General features: G+C 26.9%; 1 protein-coding gene across 1 annotated transcript; it reads right to left on the bottom strand.

The window, feature by feature from the left end:
• Nucleotides 1–11313: 11313 nt before the first annotated feature.
• LOC145836104 (cilia- and flagella-associated protein 184-like) lies at nt 11314–16527 on the bottom strand. The gene is made up of 6 exons (XM_082943910.1): nt 16401–16527; nt 14218–14593; nt 12704–13118; nt 12304–12471; nt 11828–12040; nt 11314–11662 (listed from the first exon to the last, which is right to left on the bottom strand). The coding sequence occupies exons 1-6, from the start codon at nt 16489–16491 to the stop codon at nt 11540–11542; spliced, it is 1386 nt and encodes a 461-aa protein (XP_082800036.1). The 5' UTR covers nt 16492–16527; the 3' UTR covers nt 11314–11539.
• Between the last annotated feature and the right edge of the window lie 5249 nt (nt 16528–21776).

Genomic DNA, 21776 nt, shown 5'->3' with positions numbered 1-21776 from the left:
CGTGTTCGCCATGCACAGTTTAATATTTATCATATAGTAACAATACATAAACAGATAAATGTAAATGCTGTTTGAAGTGCAGCAGTTTCACATTGTGAGTACTTAGCAAAACCTTATATAAAACAAATAACTCTTTTTTATGTACAGCGCGCTTTTCAAGAATTTTATGCTTTGTCTAGAAATTAGCTTGTTTGTGAAATAAAACCCTAACCAATCCGCATAAATGTTCAATCCAAATTGCAAGTGTTTGTCAATATATCAAAGTTATGCTCTACTATTAAACAAGCAAAACATTGCAGCTTTACTACAAATAGAATAGTTATTAACATTCTAGACTACAGTTATTTACTTGTTCTAAATGTGAAGCAAGTTTTTATTAGAATTACTTTTTACACTTGAAAGTTGGTCCCACTTAGAAAACAGGTTCCCGCACTTTTTATTTAGATTTAAAAAGAAATTTCCATATTTTTTTCAAAGTATTAAGAATTTTTTTTTTAAACTGAGCATAATGTTTAACTGTACATTTTTTATGAAACTTCAAACTTAAGTATAGTTAAAAACAGTATTATTTAAAGTTAAGTAATTATATTAATTAGGGTTGCCGCTGGTTTCTTCAAGGTTTTCAAAATTTCCTCCAGGTTTTTGAAAGTACACGTTTTTAGGTCTAGTTTTTGTTTAAAGTTAAGCTTAAGGTTAAAAAATGTGTAAGTTAGTACAACAAAAATGAAAAAATACTGTAAAGCTACTTAAAATGTATTGTTTAATAATAAAAAAAATTAATGATGACTAAATTTTTTATCTATATAATAAATTTCATGTATTAAATCAAAATGTTACTACTTAAGATGTAAAAATGTTTAAAGTTCTTGATTTTACCAAGTAGTGTTTGTTTAAAGATTTAAGTTTTTTTTATTCAATTCTATGTTTTTTAAGCCTAAATTGTTAAATTCAAGGTTTTGTGGCAACCCTAATAAATAAATAATTATACTTTACATAATTACAAATGTTTTTTTCAGCAAATGAGTAAGTAGATATCACTAAAAATAAGTAATATTACAAGCAATAGATTTACCACTTGAAAATGGAACTAGTATAGTTTTGAAAAGCTTTGTGAAATAAAATATATACTAAGTAAGTAATCTGTTCAAAAATGCAAATGGTATATAAATAAATACATGTAAAACATTTGTATAGAAAAAAAGGTAAGTTTAAACAAAGTTTTTTGTTTAGTCTTAACACTGCTGTAAGCAAATTGATTTAAAAGTAAAGTTAGCAGACTCAAAACTTTACAAATATTCATGACGTTATATAAAAGCGTGTTTAAAATAAAATATTCAATTTTGCAACACATTCATTTGTAAAACAACATTCAATACAACTTGTGTTCTGTTTTTTTTCAATGGTTTCGTTGCTCAAACAATTATGAAAAGATTAAAAAATTGCAAACTAATATGCTCATAATTTTATAACTTACAGTTTACTCAAAAAGTTTATAAAGTGTATTATTTTAACTCTATTTCTGTGTAATTTCTTTTTTTCTAATCAGCTGCTATTCAAATTCATCATATTTTATTAGTTTACAGTGTTTTACAATTATAAAAAGCACTTATATAATTTTTTAACAATATGCTTAAACATATTTTACTAAGCTGGTTTTGCTTTACACAAAACATTAAAAATGTGCTTATTTTTTTTAATTCACAACATTTTTGTTTAAATAAAAAATACAGAATTTTTTTTTGTTATATTATTGAGTTTAAAAAACAGGAAGCTCAAAGGATTGTCTACAAAAAGTACACAAAGTATTCCAACTTCATAAAAAGAACTTAACTTACTTATTTAAAACCTAAAAATAAGTAAACTTGGTTACATTTTTTATTATTTAATTAACATGTCCTGTCACCTTTACCGCCCACTGACAACTTAATAAACTATGTTAAAATGCTTAAAATGCAGTTATTTCAAAACTAAATAAAGAAAAAATAAAGAAAATATTCCAAAAAAAAAAAATTATAACCCTATCAAAAATACCAAGCAAGTTAATTTTAATATATAAGAATTAAGGAGTGTATTTAATTGTATTTTTGGATAGTTAGTAAAAGTTCCCTGATTAGGCTAAAAATTAGTTGAGAAGTCTGCAGAGTTTCCTGTGAAAACAAGTTAACACTAATAAATATGATTACCACCACTTTATTTATTATTAAGTAAGTTTAATGCTCTGTTTACATTTACAAGTGAACTTGAATTTTAATCTAACACAACATATACTGCCATAGTCAGGAATTGTATTTTAATTTTTTTTTAATTTAGTTGGACATAATCATTCTTTTTTTTTTGTTAAAATGGTTTCTTATTCTAAAAATAATATGTTTGACCTTTCAAAAAAAAGTGTAACTTTTTTTGACAGGTCTATAAAAAACTGAAGTTGTTTTGATTTTTAAAACAGAAATATTTTATTTGAATAAGCTTGGTCTACAATATGCCGTAATAGTTGTTTATATTTTATGCTTTTGATATATAAACAGATTTTATTTTTTTATCTAGTTAGTTTTTTGGTTTTCTAATGAAAAATCCATTGATAAAAATTATTGGTAAATACTTAATTTCTTTTTTTCAAAATATTTTACTTATAAAAGTATTTACTTTTTTGATAGGTTGTGGAATAAATGGAGATTTAAAGCAGATATTTTTAGAGAAAAAAAAAATTTAAGCATAATGTTTTATTTTGATTTGTTGTCTTTTTAATTATATGCATAATGTACATGAGTATTTCTTTTATGTACTACACTAACTATTTTTTTTGAGTTATTGCAAAACTTTATTGGAATTAATTACAGCAGAAAAGTTTTAGTATATTAAATATTAAAGACTATTTTTTTGGATTGCTCAACTAAAAGTTTATAGTACCAACTTTGATAACAAAAATAAATCTTGTAGAACACAATAAAATAACAAGTTTTGTTGTAAAAATTTATAAGACATATATTAATTAGATTTTTCTACATCTAACTACAATTTTGCAGGATTAAATTTTTTAAACATTAGTTTTACTGCCAACAAAAAAAAAGTCTGAATCATGAGGTTGGTTTTTTAAATTACAATTTAAATTAATTCAAGTGATAACCTTATATCTTAACTTTCTTCAAATTAGTTTAAAATTCATTAAAAAGTTTTATTGGTTTTAAACATCAATAAACATATTTAGTTACTTTTTATACTTTATCTTTTTTTTTACAAATTATTTTGTAATTGTAGAACAATTAAAACTACTACTAGCAAAAAAATGCAATTATTTCTTTAAATAGCCTGATCTGTATTAAATATCAATAAATTTTTTAGTCTTTTTTATTATACTTTATCTTAACTTCATACAAAACATTTAAAAGTTTTGTAGAAAGTTATTTTTTTTGTTTCAGTGAATACAATTTTTGGGCCAATAGTGAAGTTGAAACTTTAAAAGCAATTTATGAAGATGAGATAGTTTTGAAGTACCACAGGAAGTAATTAATATATTATACGTTTATTTGTTTATTGTTAATTTATATATATATATATATACATATATATATTATTATAAATTCTTAAAAAATCTTAAAATTTTAAAAAGTATTTTTTTTAAACTGTTTTTTTATGTAAGATTTGTAAGCTATAGAAATCATTAACATATATATAAATAAAAATAATTCTTAGTTTGTCACTAGTCAGTAGTTTCAACTATTAAATACTTTATTAAATGTTTTCAGAGGACAAATAAAGACAATAGAGAAATCAATTACTCCATTAACTGCCAATAATAAGGATCTTCAACACGTTACCCTTGACCTCAAATTTGTTTTCAAAATAAATGTAAGACTCGCTATGTTTATTCACTTTTATACTGATTGATAAGAATTGGTACAATCATTTTGTTTAACCATGTTTTGTGGTTTAATGTTAAGTTTTCTAATTGTTAGATATAAATTACTAAACTTTTTTTAATGCAATATATTTAATTGGTTTTAAACTTTTATAGTTTTCTTACTTTTGTTTGTAATAACCTCTATTTTCTAAGTACAACTACTGTAAAAAAAGTTTTTTATGACTGTTTTTAACAATAAAATTGTCTAAAGTTCATAAACTTTTACTAGTTGTTTTATGAGCTTTTAAAGCAAAGCACTGCAATATTGCAATTAGTTTTGACATAAGTATTGTTTTTGTTTCAAACAAAATAAAATACATGTAAATGTACTTACTACTTCTAAAACTGATTAAGATTTTTTAATGCTATATAGTTGTCTAAAGCAGGGCTTGGCAAACTGTTGCCCGCTATGGGCAAATCTTCGGCCCGTGAGCACGTTTTTTTTAATTCGAATGTGGCTTGCGAAAGAAAATTTTGTGGGCCGCGAGCATGTTAATGTGGCCTCCTGAGTAAAAATACATTTAAAGTTAAACTTCTTTCCAATAATTTTGTTTGAAATCCTGTATAACATTTTAAAATGATTAAAAGACTTTACTGATATAACTTAAAAATGTGAAACAGACAGATAAGCATTCTTGCAGGGTTTTTTTCTTAGTTTCATAATAATTTTTTTTTTACAACAGCAAGTAATTAGCTAAAAAAAAGAGTGTAAAGAGTGCTTGGATTTAGTAAGTTAGTTATATAAAACGTTATTCGTAAATAAACTAAGTACACATGTTTTCCATTTTGTACAAAAGTAATGCACAGTAATTAACTAAAATGTAATTTCTTTACAGTTTAGGTATAATTTTGAAATATTTTTTATGTTTAAGTTTTTTTTTGCAAAAAGTCATTTAAAATAACATAATAATAAGAAATAAAGTTTATCTATTTTGGTTTTGACACAATTTATTTTTTTAATGTTTTCTTTTGACTCTTTTTAAATGCAATATTTTTATTGCAAATTAAGAATTGCTATCAAAAATTCTTTTTTTAGTTCATTAAGGACTTAATAAATTTTATACTTTTGTTTAAAATTTAAAAAACTTAATTATTCATGTCCATTCAAGCTGACTTTTTTTTTCAATATATGTAATTTACTGTTAATAAACTTCGTGACTTCCTTATTTATTGAACTATATTTTAAACTGCTATTCCAAACAAACAGGCTAATTAAAAAATTTAAAAAACTCAGACTAGCTTAAACCTGTTTAAAACATTTTTTTAAACTCAGGTGTTTGGTAAACACTTATTTTAAACACTTAGTATAAATCTTTCGATTCTAAGATTAGTTTTTATGACAGTAGTGTAGTTTACTAATTGTAATTTTTTTATCTTATCTTCTTGCATATTGTATATTTTATAATTTTATAATAATGATATTTTAATTAGGTATTTAAGCTTGATTAACAGCAAGTTTTTAGCTTTTCAACTATTAATAAACTTAGGCTGATATAAAATAACTCAGACATTTTTGCTTTCAAAGTGGCAACTATGTAAAAGACTAATTAAATACTAATAAAATATTGACCTGGGCATAACGTTAAACTTTTCTGGTGTATGACTCGATAAATGAAAGGTTTTGGTACACCAGTTCCTTAGACTAAAACTTTAGAGCGTATTTTTATTGTTCAATAAACAATAATATTTAAGTATTCGAGAATTAATTACGCTAAATAACTTGTTTTGGCATTCTCCAACACAAATAGGAATTGTTTTTATTCAGATAACTAATTACTGATCTTTTCAATTAGTGTAAACTATCTAAAATGCAAAAAATATTTTTAAAATTAAATATTTTTAGAAATATGTAAAAAGGGTTAACAATATATAAAATGTATAAAAGCGACCTATAAATGTTTTTCAAGCTTGGTTTTCGTAGGGTTGTAAGTAGAATTACAAAAAAATTAAACTTAAGTTATGAAGTGCTTAATAAAGTTTATTAACGCTCAATGTAAATTTAATTCTAATAAATTTATAATTTATATAGACATTCTATTTGTAGTTAAAAGTCATTTAAAAAAATAAAGTGAACAAAATGAAAATTTTCTTTAGTTTGACTAAAACCAAAGGGTTAATCAAATGTCACTAAGACTAAAACTGCGGCCCGCGAAGACTCTGTAAACTTTACATTTGGCACCAGCTGCCTGCCGACTCCTGGTCTAAAGCATAATTTTTTATCACTCTGTTGTGTGAGCTTGCAGCCGATTGATATTTTGCAAAACGCTGTGACTAAATTGTTTTGACGAGTTAAAATTTCAGGCACCGCACACCGAACTCGTGGTGGAGTTCGCGAGATCGAGGGGATTTTCCGACGGACGGTTGACCGAGGTGAGGAAGCTGATCGATCAAAGAGTCAATGAGGATGAGAGCGACGGGATCCTGTTCGACATAATCCAAACTGTCGCCGACTACTTGACTGAAAACAACTTTCCATCCGACCCTTGCCCCATATGCCTCGTAAAAATTGAGGTTTAGTTTGAAGTTTATGATGTTAGCTCTCTTTTTTAGCTTTTTAGGTTTAGTATAGCTGGTATGTTGTGAAATTTTTCTAGAGTCAGTGTTTTATTACTGGCTTAAGAGCTTCTTCATTTTCCCATAAGTATAATTCAGTTTTATTTTTTAACAAATACACTAACATTTACTATTAAGTTACAGAAAAATATTATTACTGTATACTAATATTTGTAAAGCATAAGAAGATTTTGAGAAACCCAGAAACTTCAAAAACAACATGTAAAAACTGTATATTAAATAAAAATAAAATTGCTAAAACCTGCTTTTTGTATTTAAGAACAAAGTGCAGTTTAGATGATGGCCTCTCAGTCGATTTTTACCAAAAAAAATTTACATTTATTTAAATATGTGTTTGGAAAAACACTAAGAGCTACAATTTGCCTGCAGTGAAAAACCAATATTATTTTTGTAGATTAAGTTTTTTAAACTCAGCCAAAATCGTTTTGTTGATTGTGAAACTTTATAAAGACTTTATTTCGAGTAAAAAGTTATCTAAGATAAAAGAAAAGTATGATCGCCTTTTTATTAAAACGTTTTTTGACACGTCCTATTGAGTACGCACTTTTGAGCCAAAAACTTAGTATTTTCTTTTTTAAGGTTTTTACTTTTTTGAAGGTTTTTCAAAAAATTTTAACATGAAATTTTTATAAAAACTTAAAATAATGTTTGATTTTATTTTTAAAATATACTATAAATAGTACACATCTGTAGAAAATATAAACGCTAGTATTATAATGTAAATAAATACAACTCATCTTGAGGTATTTTAAAGAAATTTAAAAGATTAAACACACTTTTATCTTTAACCGCCTTCGAATAGAAATAAATAAGAATAAATTATACAACTAAAAAAATATGATATAACATACACCATCTGCGCTAGTTAGTACAAATTATAATTATTATTTACTATTTAAGGCTGGCGACGATTTCATGAAGACGCCATGCTTCCACCACTTTCACAACTACTGCATCAACAAGTACGCGGTGACGTATGAGCCGCCTGGTGAGAGCGCTGATATGACGTCACTACCGTCTGATGTTCGCAGCAGGATAAAAGAACAGGTTGGTTCATGTTGGTGTTAATTTGCAACTATATTGTTCTTAAAGGTTTCTAAGTAAAGTACGATTGTTATTGAACAATATAGTTTGACTTCTTGGGTTTTTCTTAAATTTGATAAGAAACTTTTTTTCATTCATTTATATTTTTAAATTCAAATTTCGGTTTTTTATTCTCTTAAGAAGCTTATGAAAACGGAAACTTAAGTTCAGGCTACTAAAAAAAGTAGTTATTAAAATAACTTAGTTTCTAAAACAAATAATGATGAAATATATATATTAAATCGAATTGTACTGAAGTTTAAAAATATAAATTCAAAAATTTCTTTAAACTTTAAAATTGAATTTGGCCAGATCTTTTTTTTTCTTAATATCTGAATCCGACCGGGTATTTATTTTATTGCTCTGTATATTATTTAGTTTGATTAGATTGTTAGATTGATGGTTAGATTTAAATATTGAAGTCTTTTTTTTAAATCTAGAGTGGTAATTTACTACTTTTAACTTAAAAAAAGACTTAAATACTTAAATGCTTTTCCTTGTCTGTAATTTTAGGTTTATAGGAATTAAAAAATAATTAACACAAAAATGCTTTTAGATGAATAGTAAAGATGGGCTTCCTTGCCCTGTGTGCAGGGAGACTCTTGATATCAAGATAGGTAGTTTACCCGGAATTGAAAATGAACCAGAAGATAAGTCTGATGCGGCTGGTGTATACACTTGTTCTGTTTGTTCTTAGTAAATTTATGGTGGTTTTAAAGGTCATGAATATCAACTTTTTAATCTTAACAGACTTAAATTTAAAATGATAAGCTATAAGTTGTAGCCCTTCGAACATTTTTTTAAGAATTTAAGTTGTCGAAAATTGAACTGTGTGAACTAAATAGTTGTACACTAAGAAATAAGTACTACGATGAAGTTAAAACTTGTTAAATGCATAAAAGCTAGTCTTTTTTATTGTTTAATTACAAAATAAACTTATTGACTTTAAAACATTTTTTTTAACCGTTATTAATTGCCTTCATAGATACCTAAAATGGAATTATCAAATACAAGAAAGAGTTTGTTAAAAACAAAAAGAAAGTCCAAAGAACATAAAAATGGTTTGGTGAAAAGTAAAAAGAAAGCTAGAAAATAAAAACTATCATTGAATTTTTGATAATTAGTTTATAACACTTATTAATAATTTTGTTAACTTGAAATAAATTAGCTTATTAGAAATATTTGAAATGTTTTAAATTATATTCTTATGGGTTTTTGACTTATATAGGTTTATGCATTATCTATTAATTTTAGGTAGATTTAAGCTACTTAGTGTTATGAGTTTATAAGACCACTAAGCGTATCTTGAGTACACTTTTTGATTTTATAAAGATTTACTTACATTTCTAAATTTTAAGTTTACGCGAAATTTTAACGAATTTACTATTTTTGTTAAATTTTATTGTTTTTGTTTGTGAAGTTTGTATTGTACCCAACGTTTGATAGTAGCCGCCTTGTAATAAATAATAAACACTGATTAAAATACTTTATTACTTTGAACAGTCTGACATATACAGTATGCTTCACCGTGACAAGTTATTTTAAGAAATTAATTATTTTAGAAAGCTATTTTTCTATTTATTTTATACAAACTGATTATTTATAAAGTAATTAAAAAGTAGTTTACTCGTTTAAAAAAACGGTAAAAAATGTTAATTAAATTGTACACATCATAAGTTTGGTTTTTCAACTGAATGTTTTTTTTTTTTTGGACTGCTAAAGCTTCTAGATGTTTCACGAAATCCCTGTAATGACAGGTATAAGTTTCAAACAAACTGTGTAATCTAACTTTTATGATAAAATTCTATTGAAAAAATATTAAATTTTCTAATAAATATCTGCCTAACTCAGGGTTTTCACAAAGCCATCAATATTGCCCCCTTAGGGAATTTTACTACCAGGGGAACAAAGTAGTAAATCGCCGTAAAAAAAATGATTACAAGTACATTTGAGATATCTAATGTTTGTAGCGATAATTGTTAAGAGGATTATTATTGAAATAAGTTTTAAAAATTTTAGCTTAATTGTTTTGAACTTTGTGAGCCTTTAAAAAAAATTCTTTTTAAAAGTTTTTTTGTATCATAATTTATCTTCCATCATTTTAGATTTAAGTAGTTGACTAATATATCGTATCAATTTTTATCTGATTTTATCAAAGAATTAAAAAAAACTGTGCTAGAAATTTGTTGTAGTGGTAAAACATGAAACAAAACTAATTTTTTTATTATCTAAAAGTTTTAACTTCATAACAATAACAGTGTAATTAATTACTAGTTTTGTTATTTAATTATGTTAGGACTATTGAAATAAATTTATGTAATAATAAATGTTTCAAAAACTAATACAAACATGCAGTGATTTTTATTGAACAATATAAATTCACTTTGTAAAAAATTAAATAAGATGTTATACCTGATTTTTGTAAGACTACATTTATATTTTATAAAAATTAAACAATTAAGAAATTATTTTTGTCAAAAACACAAAATATGTTAAAAAAAGATTCAAAATAAGCACAATTAGAGATATTTCTTTAACTAAATGTGAAAATACATGAAGTTTTTGTAAGTGTTTACACTTATTAAGACTTTAGCAGTTCTACAATGCAGTTTGAAACAGTTTGAAATAAATATTCTTCACATAAAAACTATAATAATTACTATTAAGTTAAAGAGATTTATATATTTCGGAATAGTTCAAGATTTATATAAACTTCTGCTTACTTTTATAAACAAAACTTACAAAAAATTATATAAAAACAAAAAAGTACTTGTTATAAACTTGAAAAACGTAATATGATTGTAAAAAAGTTCAAAATATAAAATTTTTATAACAAATGAAAAATTTTTGTTTGGTAAGCACTGTTTGCTAATAAAAAAACTTTTAAATAGACTGTTTTGAAGGTAATGTCTTATGTAAAGTATACACATCATTTGCTCAACATTAATTAAACGAATAAAATTAATATGGAATTTTTTTCTAAAAATCCATTCAAAATATCTTACATTTTGCTTTATAATTCTGTAAAAAGTTTTCGGTTTACCATTTTCGGTATTATTTTTACAGCTACTAAAATTTAGATCAGTATAAAAATATTGATTAACCATGTTTTTTTAAATCTAAAAGTTCACAGCATGATAAAAAAAGTTTCAATAATTTAAGTTAGGTATGTATTTATGGTAATTAAAACTACTATCTAGATCAGTGGTCGTCAATGTGTAAACTGGTGCACACTAGTGAAAACGAAATTTTTTTTGGGGTGCACGAGATTTAGGGTACACGAAACTCATTTAGGGGTGCACGAAATTTTGAGATTACAAAAAAAAACATAGAGTTAGATTAAGTATGTAGTTAATATTTAATAAAGTATTTAAATAATGCTGAAATGGGGATTTTGTAGTAATTGCGGAGAAGTGTTCAATTAATAAGTATGTAAGACAAAGCCATATAACTAAAACATTATTGTGAAAATAAGGTAAAACAAAAAAGAGGTCAATTAAAAAGAGGATCAAATAAAAAGTTTCAGCTTCAGTTGTAAAATGGTTTGCATGTAAATACTAATAATGCTAATAAAAGTGTTTACGTAGTCCTACCACTAGCGGCGCTTATTAAAATTAGTCCTTATAACACCGATTTTATTTTTTGCAGCTTGGTGTACAAATATTTTGATTATTTTGACAACCACTGGTCTAGACTATAAAAAAAAAGTCTAATAACTTTTAAAAATCTACATAAAAACTTATTAAATGAATTGGAATCAGCAGAAAAATAATAAAAATTATCATAGTAAGTAGTGATAACACGGCGCACTAATCAGAGAAAAAAAAATAGTTATCACAGTTTATCATTTTAATAAAAAAACTTACTTAAAAATAAAAAAACGTTTTTAGACAAAAAGAGTTCTCACTTGCAAAAAAACACTTTAATGCAAAAGTAACAAATTTGTTTTTATTCACTTTCAACATTAGAGGTACTTTGTTAATTTTAAACTTTCTCCGCTTGTCTGATCTTCGTCTTCACCTTTCTGATGTTAACCTGCAGTTCGGCGTGTCTCACCTTCAGATCTCCGATTTTCTGCTGGATCTCTGCATCTTCATCGTAGGACACCTTAAATTGATATAATAAGTTCATTTCAGTAAGTTTCAGTGAGCTTCAAACTCAAGTGTGTTAAAAAAGTTCTACCTTTTACTTTATGAAAAACTATTTTGTGTCGAAATTTGATTAAATAACCAGCTAGGTTTAATAGTAAAAATAATTAAAACAATAAGAAACCTCGTAGTCCTCAAGCAGGTCGTCCATTCCCAAAAGTCCCATTTTCAGGTTCAACTTGCGGTTTGCCATCCTCAAGTCTTCCCGCGCCCTCTTCGTCGCGTTTATGACGTCACGCTTAATTGAGAGCTGCTTCTCCACAACCTTCAAAGTTCGCTTCGTCTCGAGGTTCTCCTCCTCAATGAACTCCAGCTTCTCCTTCATGTGGGTCAGCACCTGTAGGAAGAAAACTCAGTTGTTAAAAAGAATTAACATAACTTAGTTTATTCAAACTAACCTGTCAAAACGAAAAAGTTTTAAATTTTTTACTTTTTACTAAAAGGTGTAAGTTAATAGTGTTTATTCATTAAGCACTAAATTAAAAAACCATCAACTTGATTTGACACACTTGAAGTTTTACATATTTTGTTATGCTTGTATATTTCATGCAAGTTAAACTTATTAAAAAAAATGTAATATAAAGTTAAGTGTTGTCCAACCTGAACAGTCTCTGTGATTTTTTTACGCAGCTTCAGCAACTCCTCGTTTCTTTCTTCAATTTTTTCATTGTAAGTTTGGTTTTCAATTTTCAGCTGCTCGAAGTCAATCAGGTGGAGACCTTCGGCCAACTCTTCCTTCTTACGAAGCTTTTCAGTGAGTTTTTCTACCTACAAACAAACGTGTTGTTATTTTTAAGGATCGTATTGTATTGTAGCTCATTGATTTTTTTAGAAACAAAGCTTTTAATAGTTATTGTTTGTGTAGACTAAAACGAGTTATAGTTGTGGTAAAGTTTTAAGCTTGACTTTCAAAACATAACACTTCATCGATTATATTATTTGTCAGCTGATACCTTACTTCAGCATGTAATAAAAAAAACAAAGCACAAATAAAAAGTACATGATTCTTCAGCTTGATGTTCTCCAGCCTGACCACGGAAACCACTGCGCTCTTGCTCGCCTCGTTGGCTTCCAGCTGGCTGAGCATCTGGCTGGTGATGACCCTGCCGTTTAAAAACGCCGCCTTCAGCACCGCCTTCCTCTTCACCTTCTGCGCATCCTGCACGTCCTTCGCCACCTGCTCTTCCTTCTCAGCCACCATCTCCTTGTACTCTTCCACGATCGACCCGTTCTCGATCCTCTCCTCCTCCTGCTGCTGCATCAGCTTCTCCAGCCGCATCAGCGCCTTTACGTACGTCTGCTCCTGCTCCTGGTCGCCCCTCAGTTGCGCCACCTGCGCCTCCTGCAGCTCTGCCTCCGCGCCCTGCTTGCGTCGCTTCATCAGCTCGCATATCTTGTGCTGCGCACTATTGTTTCTGTGTTAAAGGGGATGTTTTATTTCTCTTATTTTTAATAGTAAATGTTAGAATGTCTTGCAAGAGTTAAAACAGTGTGAGGACAAACTTATTACTAAATTGAGCTCTTAAGCTGTTTCAATTTATGAACAACGCTGAAATTTTAGTAAAAAAATTTTCAATGAAAGTTAAAAAAAATCGAGTTATTCTAGAAGTCCAGAAGGAGTCTTCAGTTAAATAAACCCTTCACTGAAACTTATTTAGATCCTCAAAATAAGAAACACAGTTACAAGTTTAGCTGCTAATGTGATAGTATAAACGCATGAAGTTATAATACATAAGCTGCGCGCTGTTATTACTGTGTAATGCAGTGGTTCCCAACCTTTTTGATGCCCCACACCCCTAAAGTCTCTTATTTTGATCTCGCACCCCTAACACTATAAGCTACAATTATTTATTAATAATTTTATTATAAAATCATTGATTTCATTAATTAATAGTTCGTATTTTTATTTTTATGATAAAGTACTATATTAACAAAAATATAATTGATATTAATATAAAAAAATAAATATAAAAAAGTAATTGCTGTGAACTTTACAATTTACTGATGTTAAATCTTTAAGCACCACTTTCTGAACAACTAAGCTTAATAAAAGATTACATTGTAAATAACCTGTTCTTAACAGAACCTGTTCTTAACAGCTAATAAAAAACCTGCTGAAGATACTAATTTTTATCTAAGTATTTCAATTAAAATAGATGCTAGCTCATAAACTGTTTTAAACAATTAATGGCCAGTTAAGAAAATAAAATAGTTAAAGAATAGATGATTAAAATTCACAGGTGTAAAACTCTAAGAAAGCTTTACTGAAATTATAATTCTAAACTAACCTTTAAAATCTCCTTATTTATCATACAAAAATTAAAAACCATCTCGCACCCCCAAGGGGTGCGTGGATACAGAAGATATAGAAAAAATTAAAACGCTTTAGATAAATGCTTTTGAAGAACTAGTTTAATCATATCAGCTTGCATACTAAAGCGTGCATCTGTTTACTGTTACAACATGATCAGATAACTTTTGTAGTTTTTCAGCACAACATTAAAAATTTGAAACCTCTTAGTGAGAGCTTCCCTCTCCGCAACCGCCTTGTTGTACTCCCTCACGAGCTGCTCGCGATCGATCCTGGGAAACCGCGGCTCGCTCTCCACCTCGTCCTCCTCTTCCTCATCACCCTCTTCCTCTTCTTCCCTCTCCTCCTGACCGACTTCAACCAGGTAAGCCTGCTCTTCCACGACCGCCAGCAAGCCCGCCTTGCCCTCCTCCTTCACCTTTTCCTCTTCCGCTTCTTCCTTTTCTTCTTCTTCCTCGGCCACCGCTTCTTCTTCATCGTCGTCATCAACGTCTTCTTCATCGTCGTCATCATCTTCGTCTTTTACGTTTCCCGCGTCGTTCCGCAGCTTGTTCGCATCTTCAGCTTCGGTTTTGACTTCTGTGTGAGTTTGTTTTGTTTAATTTCTATTTAAATTTTTTATTTTATAATAAAAGTTTGATTTTCTTTGATAAAAGTCAGGTTGCGTTAAATTATCAGTTCAGTTCTATCAGCTTTTGGCTTGTTTGAAAATACCTTGTCAAATTATTGTATGCAAGCACAGAATGTTTGGATGCAAACAAAAAAAGTACGTTTAATGATGTTTACTGAGCAGTTTTATTTCGTTTTTCTTGTTCGTTTTCTTGTTCGTTTAAAATAACAGTGATGTTTAGTTGCGCTTTTGGAAACATAGTTCAAGCATTGAATAAAATAACAGGAGTGAAAAGAAATTCAAAACTAATCATTTTAAATTGTATCAATATCTGAACTATTGTAAATTAATCATATTGATAAATAGTATTTTATTTTACTCTTAGTAATTAATTAAAACATAACTTCATTTTTTTTCAAACTTAAATAGTTTTATAAGGTATAATTAAAAGAACTTTTAATGGTACAAAAAATGGCTTTCTGTAAGAATTTTGCTTGTTTTTCTAAAAACAAACACTTCTTTTCTACCAAAATAATTTTATTAATTATACCCTCAGAAACATTTTTTATATTTTCCTATCTCAAGTTACTTATGAGAAGTGGCCCCTTAATTTTTTATATATTTACTTGAATTATCACATTTTAAGTATTTTGTAACCTCAAAAGATAATGACTTATAATATAATAATGTAAGATGTTAGCCTACTTAAAAGATAATAAAAAAGTAGCAAACAAACTAAAGTTTTCTTATAGTTTTATATAACATTTTGTAGAATTTTTCTAAATTTTAAAGGTTGAAATTCTCAAATTTATTTTGAATAGAGAATAATATGCAATGTACAACGTTTTGCTGTAAATTAAATAAATTATTAGACTCTAATGTTGTTTTCTAAACTTGCTATACCAATAAAATGAAAAGAAAGTCAACAAACCTTTTTCTTTTAAGTTAACGTGGTTGACTTAGTTTAGAAAAAACTCAATGTTAGTTTGTAAAAGTTGTAAAAATATCAAGATGTTAAGCATACAAAACTTTTTAATTTTGTATGGAAATTAAAGCGGTTTTGTTATTTTAATAAAAATCTTTAAATTATATCGAAACTTAATATTGATATATATTTTAGCTGATGATTTTTAAACATGAGTAAAGTTAAGTTCACAAGGTTATAAACAGTTAAAAATCTTAAGATTAACTTTAAAGAAAGTAAACTTGTAATAACTTAGTTTGATAAACATAAAAAGTTTTGTTTTAATAAAAAAATTAAATAGAACTAATTTTCTTTTTTTTTGATTTTAAAATGTCTAATCTCCTACAATTTAAATTATTAAACATCCTTTTGTTTTATATCTGTTAGACTAATTGTTCATTTTTTAGGCATATATTATGCATCATACAAACATTTGAGTTTTTTCATACAAATATTGTTTCATATTTTTACATCTATGAACATTACTTTCAGTATTAAATTATTTACTTGAAATCTCATTGCATACTTGTAAATATTTGTACTTTTTATATAAAAATTTATAGATAAATATTCTAAGCTTTGAAAAAAGTATTCATATTAAGGCTTAATTTTAATTACTTGTAATTTTTTTTTTTAGAAAATAAATGGTGACTTATTTGATGTTAATGAACATACAAACTTATTTTCAATAAATGTTATTAAATAAAGGTTGTTTAAAAATTTGATTCCGTATTTTTGAATAATAACGGTTTGGAACAAATACAAAACTGTAAAAGATTTAATCTTATGCATTTTATATATTGTTTACTAGCCTAGTACAACTTCAGTTTCATTAGGAACTTCTTGTTTAGCATTGCTTTGGTCCACTTCTAAATTTGAAGCATTGTTTGCTACTTCACTCATTGTTTTTGCTAAGCCAAAAAAGAATAGATCAACAAAATCTCAATGTAAACTATTTATTTAGTTTTATGTATTTTGTTACTTTACAAATTATACATTCTTGCTAGTTTTCACCTTAGCAACGCGCGGTTGCTACGCGTCACTAAAGAGCTGCTGGTAAAAGCGAATGAGAGATATGTTTTGATAAAAATACGCGACAACCATTCAACTTAATATTTTGGCTCCTAATTCAATACAAACCACAAAATATAACTCGATTGAAATAAGTTGTAAAATTTCAAACAAAAGTTTATCTTAGTAATTAGTTTTACGAGTTTGTATTTTCATTAATTTAAATGTGTTTTATTTTAATAAATAATTCAGTTTATATATTTTTAAGCTTGACTTTATAGAGTTTAAACATTGACATTTATTAAATTTTGACAGCAGAAATGATAACAAATATTTCAATTGTGTATTTTATTAATCATATTACAGTTAATAGTTCTATAACTAGAAACAAAACTTTTAATAAACAAATTTTAGCTTTCAGTTGCGTGTTACCAAATTATACTAAAACTCACCTTATTTACTGCTGAGTTAATAAGAACATTAACTTTGTTAAAAGTAAAGAAATAATAATTAGTCCTAACTAAGTCTATGCTTAACGCAACACACAAATTAAAATTCAAAGTTTTTTTTTTCCCCCTTAAAACTACAATATAACTAAACGTCATATAAAATGCAACTAAAGTTATCAACAAACTGCTAATTATAACAAAAAACAAGTTATACTTTTTTTTTCATATTTTCAGTTTTAGTTAAGGTTTTAGTGAGGTATGATTTCAAGAAAAAATAAACGTTCGAGTTTCAAAATATTCCTTTTTAATCAAAAGGTAAATAAATTTTAATTAATATTTAAGAAAGAATTAATACCAAACACAACTATTAAAAATCAAGTAGGTTTAAAAATAACCATTCAAAAACTATAGGACAAGTTTAACTGACTGACACTAACTGGTTTTTTTTTTGCCAACTGCTAAGTCCTACGAATAAAGCCAAATTATCTAAATTTGTTTTTTTTTGCAGCATAACATTTTACTTCACAAAAAAAAAAACTAAAATTTTTAGTTTGCTGTTTTTAAGCATAAAATTAACTGTTTTAAAACAAAAAAAAAACATTTCTATCTGATGGTTTTTGTTTAATCTTTTTGGATGTTAAAAACCATAACTTTTCTTTTTACTTTCACTATATTCATTGACACCCTATTAAAAATACTGCACAGTTTGCAATACGAAAGTATTGAGATTGAAGTGTAGAACTATTTAAAAAGTTTTAGTTAAAATAGATAATGTTTAGACTCTAACTAAACTCAATAACTCTTTCAAAATCTTTTTAGTTAGGTTAACGTACAAAAGTGCATGGCGTGAAGCTTCTATGTAGAATTGTAAATGCAAATCTGTAAAAAATCTCAAATAACAAATTATCAAATAAGTTACAATATTCATACTTTAGCTTGTTCTTTGCCCATGGCTCTAATGTATTATAAAATCATAGCAGTTTATTATAAAATAAGTGTTTACTTAAACTGGTTTATATCCATAATTTTTACTGTTTTTGTATTTAATTTTTGTTGTAAATTTTTCTAGCTTATTTGAAGTAAAAAAAAGTCCGCACAAAAATTAGGAAGTTAGTTAAAAACATTTAGTTAGTTTGAAAAATGTGATAAACACGATTTATTAAAGACCTTTGTTTCATTCTTATAAGAAAAATAATTCAGTTAGTTGCTTTAAAACAGTTTTCGACACATAAGTTAATAACTTAACGTACCTCGATCAAAATTTTCAAATTAAAAAGGTTTTACAAACTTGATGTTACAATTCAATAGACGCATAAAGCTAAAGCAGATATAAAAAAATTATTTAAAGTATGTTTAATACTTTTGTTATTGTTGTAAAGCTTTTAATAGTTTATTTTTTTGTTAAGTTTCAAATGCTTATAACTTTTTCATGAATACTAAAATTTTTTATTCAATAATGTTTAAAGCAGTTTAAAAAGTAATAGAGCACAACCTATGCTTACTGTTTTTATTTCAATTTTTTAGTATATATATATGAGTTTATTTAATGTTATTAGCTTTTTTAATCCATAACAAGTTGGTTTCAAAAGTCTAAAATTATTAGTACATAACGACTAATTTTTCTTAGAAATAAATCACTTCACAGTTAATTGTTTTAAAGTAAAAATTGCTAACGTACGAAACTAGTTTAATTTTTTTATGCTTAGCTTGTAACAATCACTTTTACGCAAAATCAAACTATAATGTAAGAGTTTGTTTTTGTACAAAAAAATAAGCTACGCTGAATTCTATAGTTTCTTTTAAATGGTTATCACAAAACTTCTTTTAATTATGTTTAACGAATTGAAGTATAGTTTGCGCTAAACTATAACTCAAGCAATAAAGTTTCATAACGATGGTTTATAATGTGACAATTTTTTCTATGAAACAACAAATATTTGAAAAATAAACAAAATTTATTGTTGTTTACGAAATAGGATTATAAAATAATATATAAACTAAAAATTTTCTACCACAATTAATCTAATAAAATAGTTTATGAAAGGTCGGTTTACTGTTAAGATTAAAAGTTTATTTCGTTTGTTTAGTAACTGCTTTGGGATATTTTATATACGACTAAACAAGGTTAAAATGCTTAAAGGTTTTAAAATTGAATTAGCTATTAAAAAACTTCATATATTACAATGATACTTATTTTTTGTAGTTTTTAAATGTTTAAATAATGATTTTAAAATTGAAAATAATTATATAGTAAACACTTTATACTAAACATTTGAAGAAACTGTGTATAATCAGATAGAGTATAAAATATTTCAAATACTTTTCTAAACTCAAGACTAGTTAAAATTTTGTTTATTTTAAAAAAATGATTATATCTTAAGCTTATCTTTATTAGTTTCTATAAAAGAAGTACGGCAAACATAGAGCTTTTTGTGATGGTTTTTTATAGCCAAAATTTGAATATTGTTTTTTACTTATTGTATGACATTATATTGCAGATAAGCTAATCTTTAGCCTTCAACGCAAAAACACTATCAAAAGATTTTACAAATAGTTTACACTTTTAAAACTAGACTAGAAACTTTTCACATATTAAAACATTTACGAGTGTATGTTTAAAATCTTATCTTGTTACTCAGTTTATCATAAGACTACTTTTAGAATTTTACTTGAAAATTGAATATTGTATCGTAGATATTAATACAAAGCTTAGTCTGCTAAAAATGTCAACTGCACATTTTCTGTTTGTGTTACTTTTGTTAACACCTTGTACACTGGGATGGTACACAAAACACTTCACCACCAGTTTGTATGATGAGATGGTACAGAATGGAACTTTGAACGATCTGAAGAATTTGACGTACGAAGCACGCATTGATTGGGACAACATGAACAAAGGTAAGAGATGTTTTGTTTAAAAAATTTGGTAGAAAACTTTGACGTCATAGAAAACAATGCACATTCGAAATTCAACAGAAATTACATAAGTACATTGCTTAAAAAATTTAAAATTTTATTTTTAGTTTGTTTAATGTTTAGATGTATTAAAAATTAAAACAAACGGTTAAAGGAAGCATTTTCTGCACACGACAATTAGATAGTTAGAGTTTTGCACCTATCAAAATAATTAATGAATATATAATGTTGATCACTTGTAGAAATTATTTTGTTACTATAAAATGCATCTGCGTAATGGGATTACTATGATTGAAACTTTTGTACATATTTTACAATGTTATAACACAACTGCGTAAAAGTTTTAGGAAATGTATTATAACGCACAATTAGCTTTTTTAACAAATGTTTTTAGCTACTGATTCGCCTCTTTTAATTTTATTAAGTTACTTTAGTTGAAACTCTTGCAACCTGTGCTTTAAAAACTATGCGGAAAACAAAAAAACTTTAACTATTTCTGATGCAGTTTGTGTAGCCAATTTTGAAACTACAAGTTACGTGAAGCTTTTAAACACTCCTTCAAACAAACAAACTTGTACCAAACTTACCAGGATTTCACTTCGGCCGGATATTCGAGCTGTTCAACGTCACCGAGAAGATCAGAGTGTTGAGCTTCGAGCAGCACTACGAGCTGAAGAGAAAGATAGTGAAAAGCAGGGCATTGAGACTGATCAACCTGAACGAGACTGCCGGCAAAGACGAGTTCGATGAGTGGTCCGTCGTGTCGGTCGACCACACTTACCGCAACTACCAAAAGTGTTCCGCCAAAAAAGCGTGCCTCATAGCTGCGAATGTTAGTTTCGGTTTCGGTTTCGGTTTTTGAAGTACAAAATAACATAATAGAAATAATTTTTGTTTTATTTTTACACTAAGGCTAGTTTTTAATCTTAACTTGTTGTTTTTATACGTTCAAACACGCAAGAGGCTAGCTTTTCAGTTTATAATTAGCTTTCTTACTTTTTGAGCTTGCTACTTGAGTTACATGCGTCTTAAGTCTTAACTAGAGAAAATAATCAATATACTTTGATAGCCTTAAGCAGACTTGTTAAAATGCTAATTATTACTATGGTAATTCAGCAATGAAGCGTATAAAATTTGGTTTGTTTTAAGTTAATAATTTCACGCTCGAGTAAACAAAGCAGAGCTTTTTAACATGTCTGGCCTTAAGAACTTTACCTACTTTTTTAATACCATAACTAGTACAAACAAGTGATTAAAATTTAACATTTAGTTTTAAAAATAAGTACTTATTTTAGATTTGCTTTAAAAAATTCGTCTCCGTTACATGCATATTTCAGATGGTTTTACTTATGTTTAAAAAATGTTTAACGAAAAACACTTAAAACATAAATCATCTATCAATCCAATATTTTTTCCTTGCCTCCGGTTTTTAGCAGCTACAAGTTGTTAAGTAAAAATCTAATAAAACAGCCGAGCATATGATTGATACAGATGAGACTCTAAAACAAAGCAGGTAATTTTCCAACAACTATGTTAAGTAAGTTACTTTCACCTTGCTAAAATATTGTTAGCAAACATGTAAAGTATAGTTTCGTTGGCAGAAAAAATTTCTCAACTAACATGTTTGCGCAATTACGCAGCGCTTTTAGTCATTTCAACAGTTTGTTCACTAAATGTCAATGTGACGTGCGTAGAACCGGTAGCTTGCACCAAAAAGCAAATCAAAACCCCATTTCTTTTTTAAGAAACAAATTTAACAGATCTACACGAGCAAGTACCGGCTGACGTTGAAGCTGCACAACACGAGGAGCA

Source organism: Thalia democratica, chromosome 5 (assembly GCF_965202585.1).
Source record: "Thalia democratica chromosome 5, ktThaDemo2.hap1.1, whole genome shotgun sequence".
In the NCBI taxonomy this organism is placed as follows: Eukaryota; Metazoa; Chordata; class Thaliacea; order Salpida; family Salpidae; genus Thalia; species Thalia democratica.
The sequence above is the reverse complement of the archived record's forward strand: the minus strand, read 5'-3'. Positions and strand labels throughout refer to the sequence as shown.

What these genes read in the sequence shown, in the direction of transcription:
- LOC145836104 (XM_082943910.1), bottom strand. Translation starts at nt 16,491, where the DNA reads ATGAGTGAAGTAGCAAACAATGCTTCAAATTTAGAAGTGGACCAAAGC. An exon ending in TGAAACTGAAGTTGTACTAG is followed by an intron (nt 14,594 to 16,400) that starts GCTAGTAAACAA and finishes AAACTCACACAG; the next exon opens with AAGTCAAAACCGAAGCTGAA. An exon ending in ACATCAAGCTGAAGAATCAT is followed by an intron (nt 12,472 to 12,703) that starts GTACTTTTTATT and finishes GTTTGTTTGTAG; the next exon opens with GTAGAAAAACTCACTGAAAA.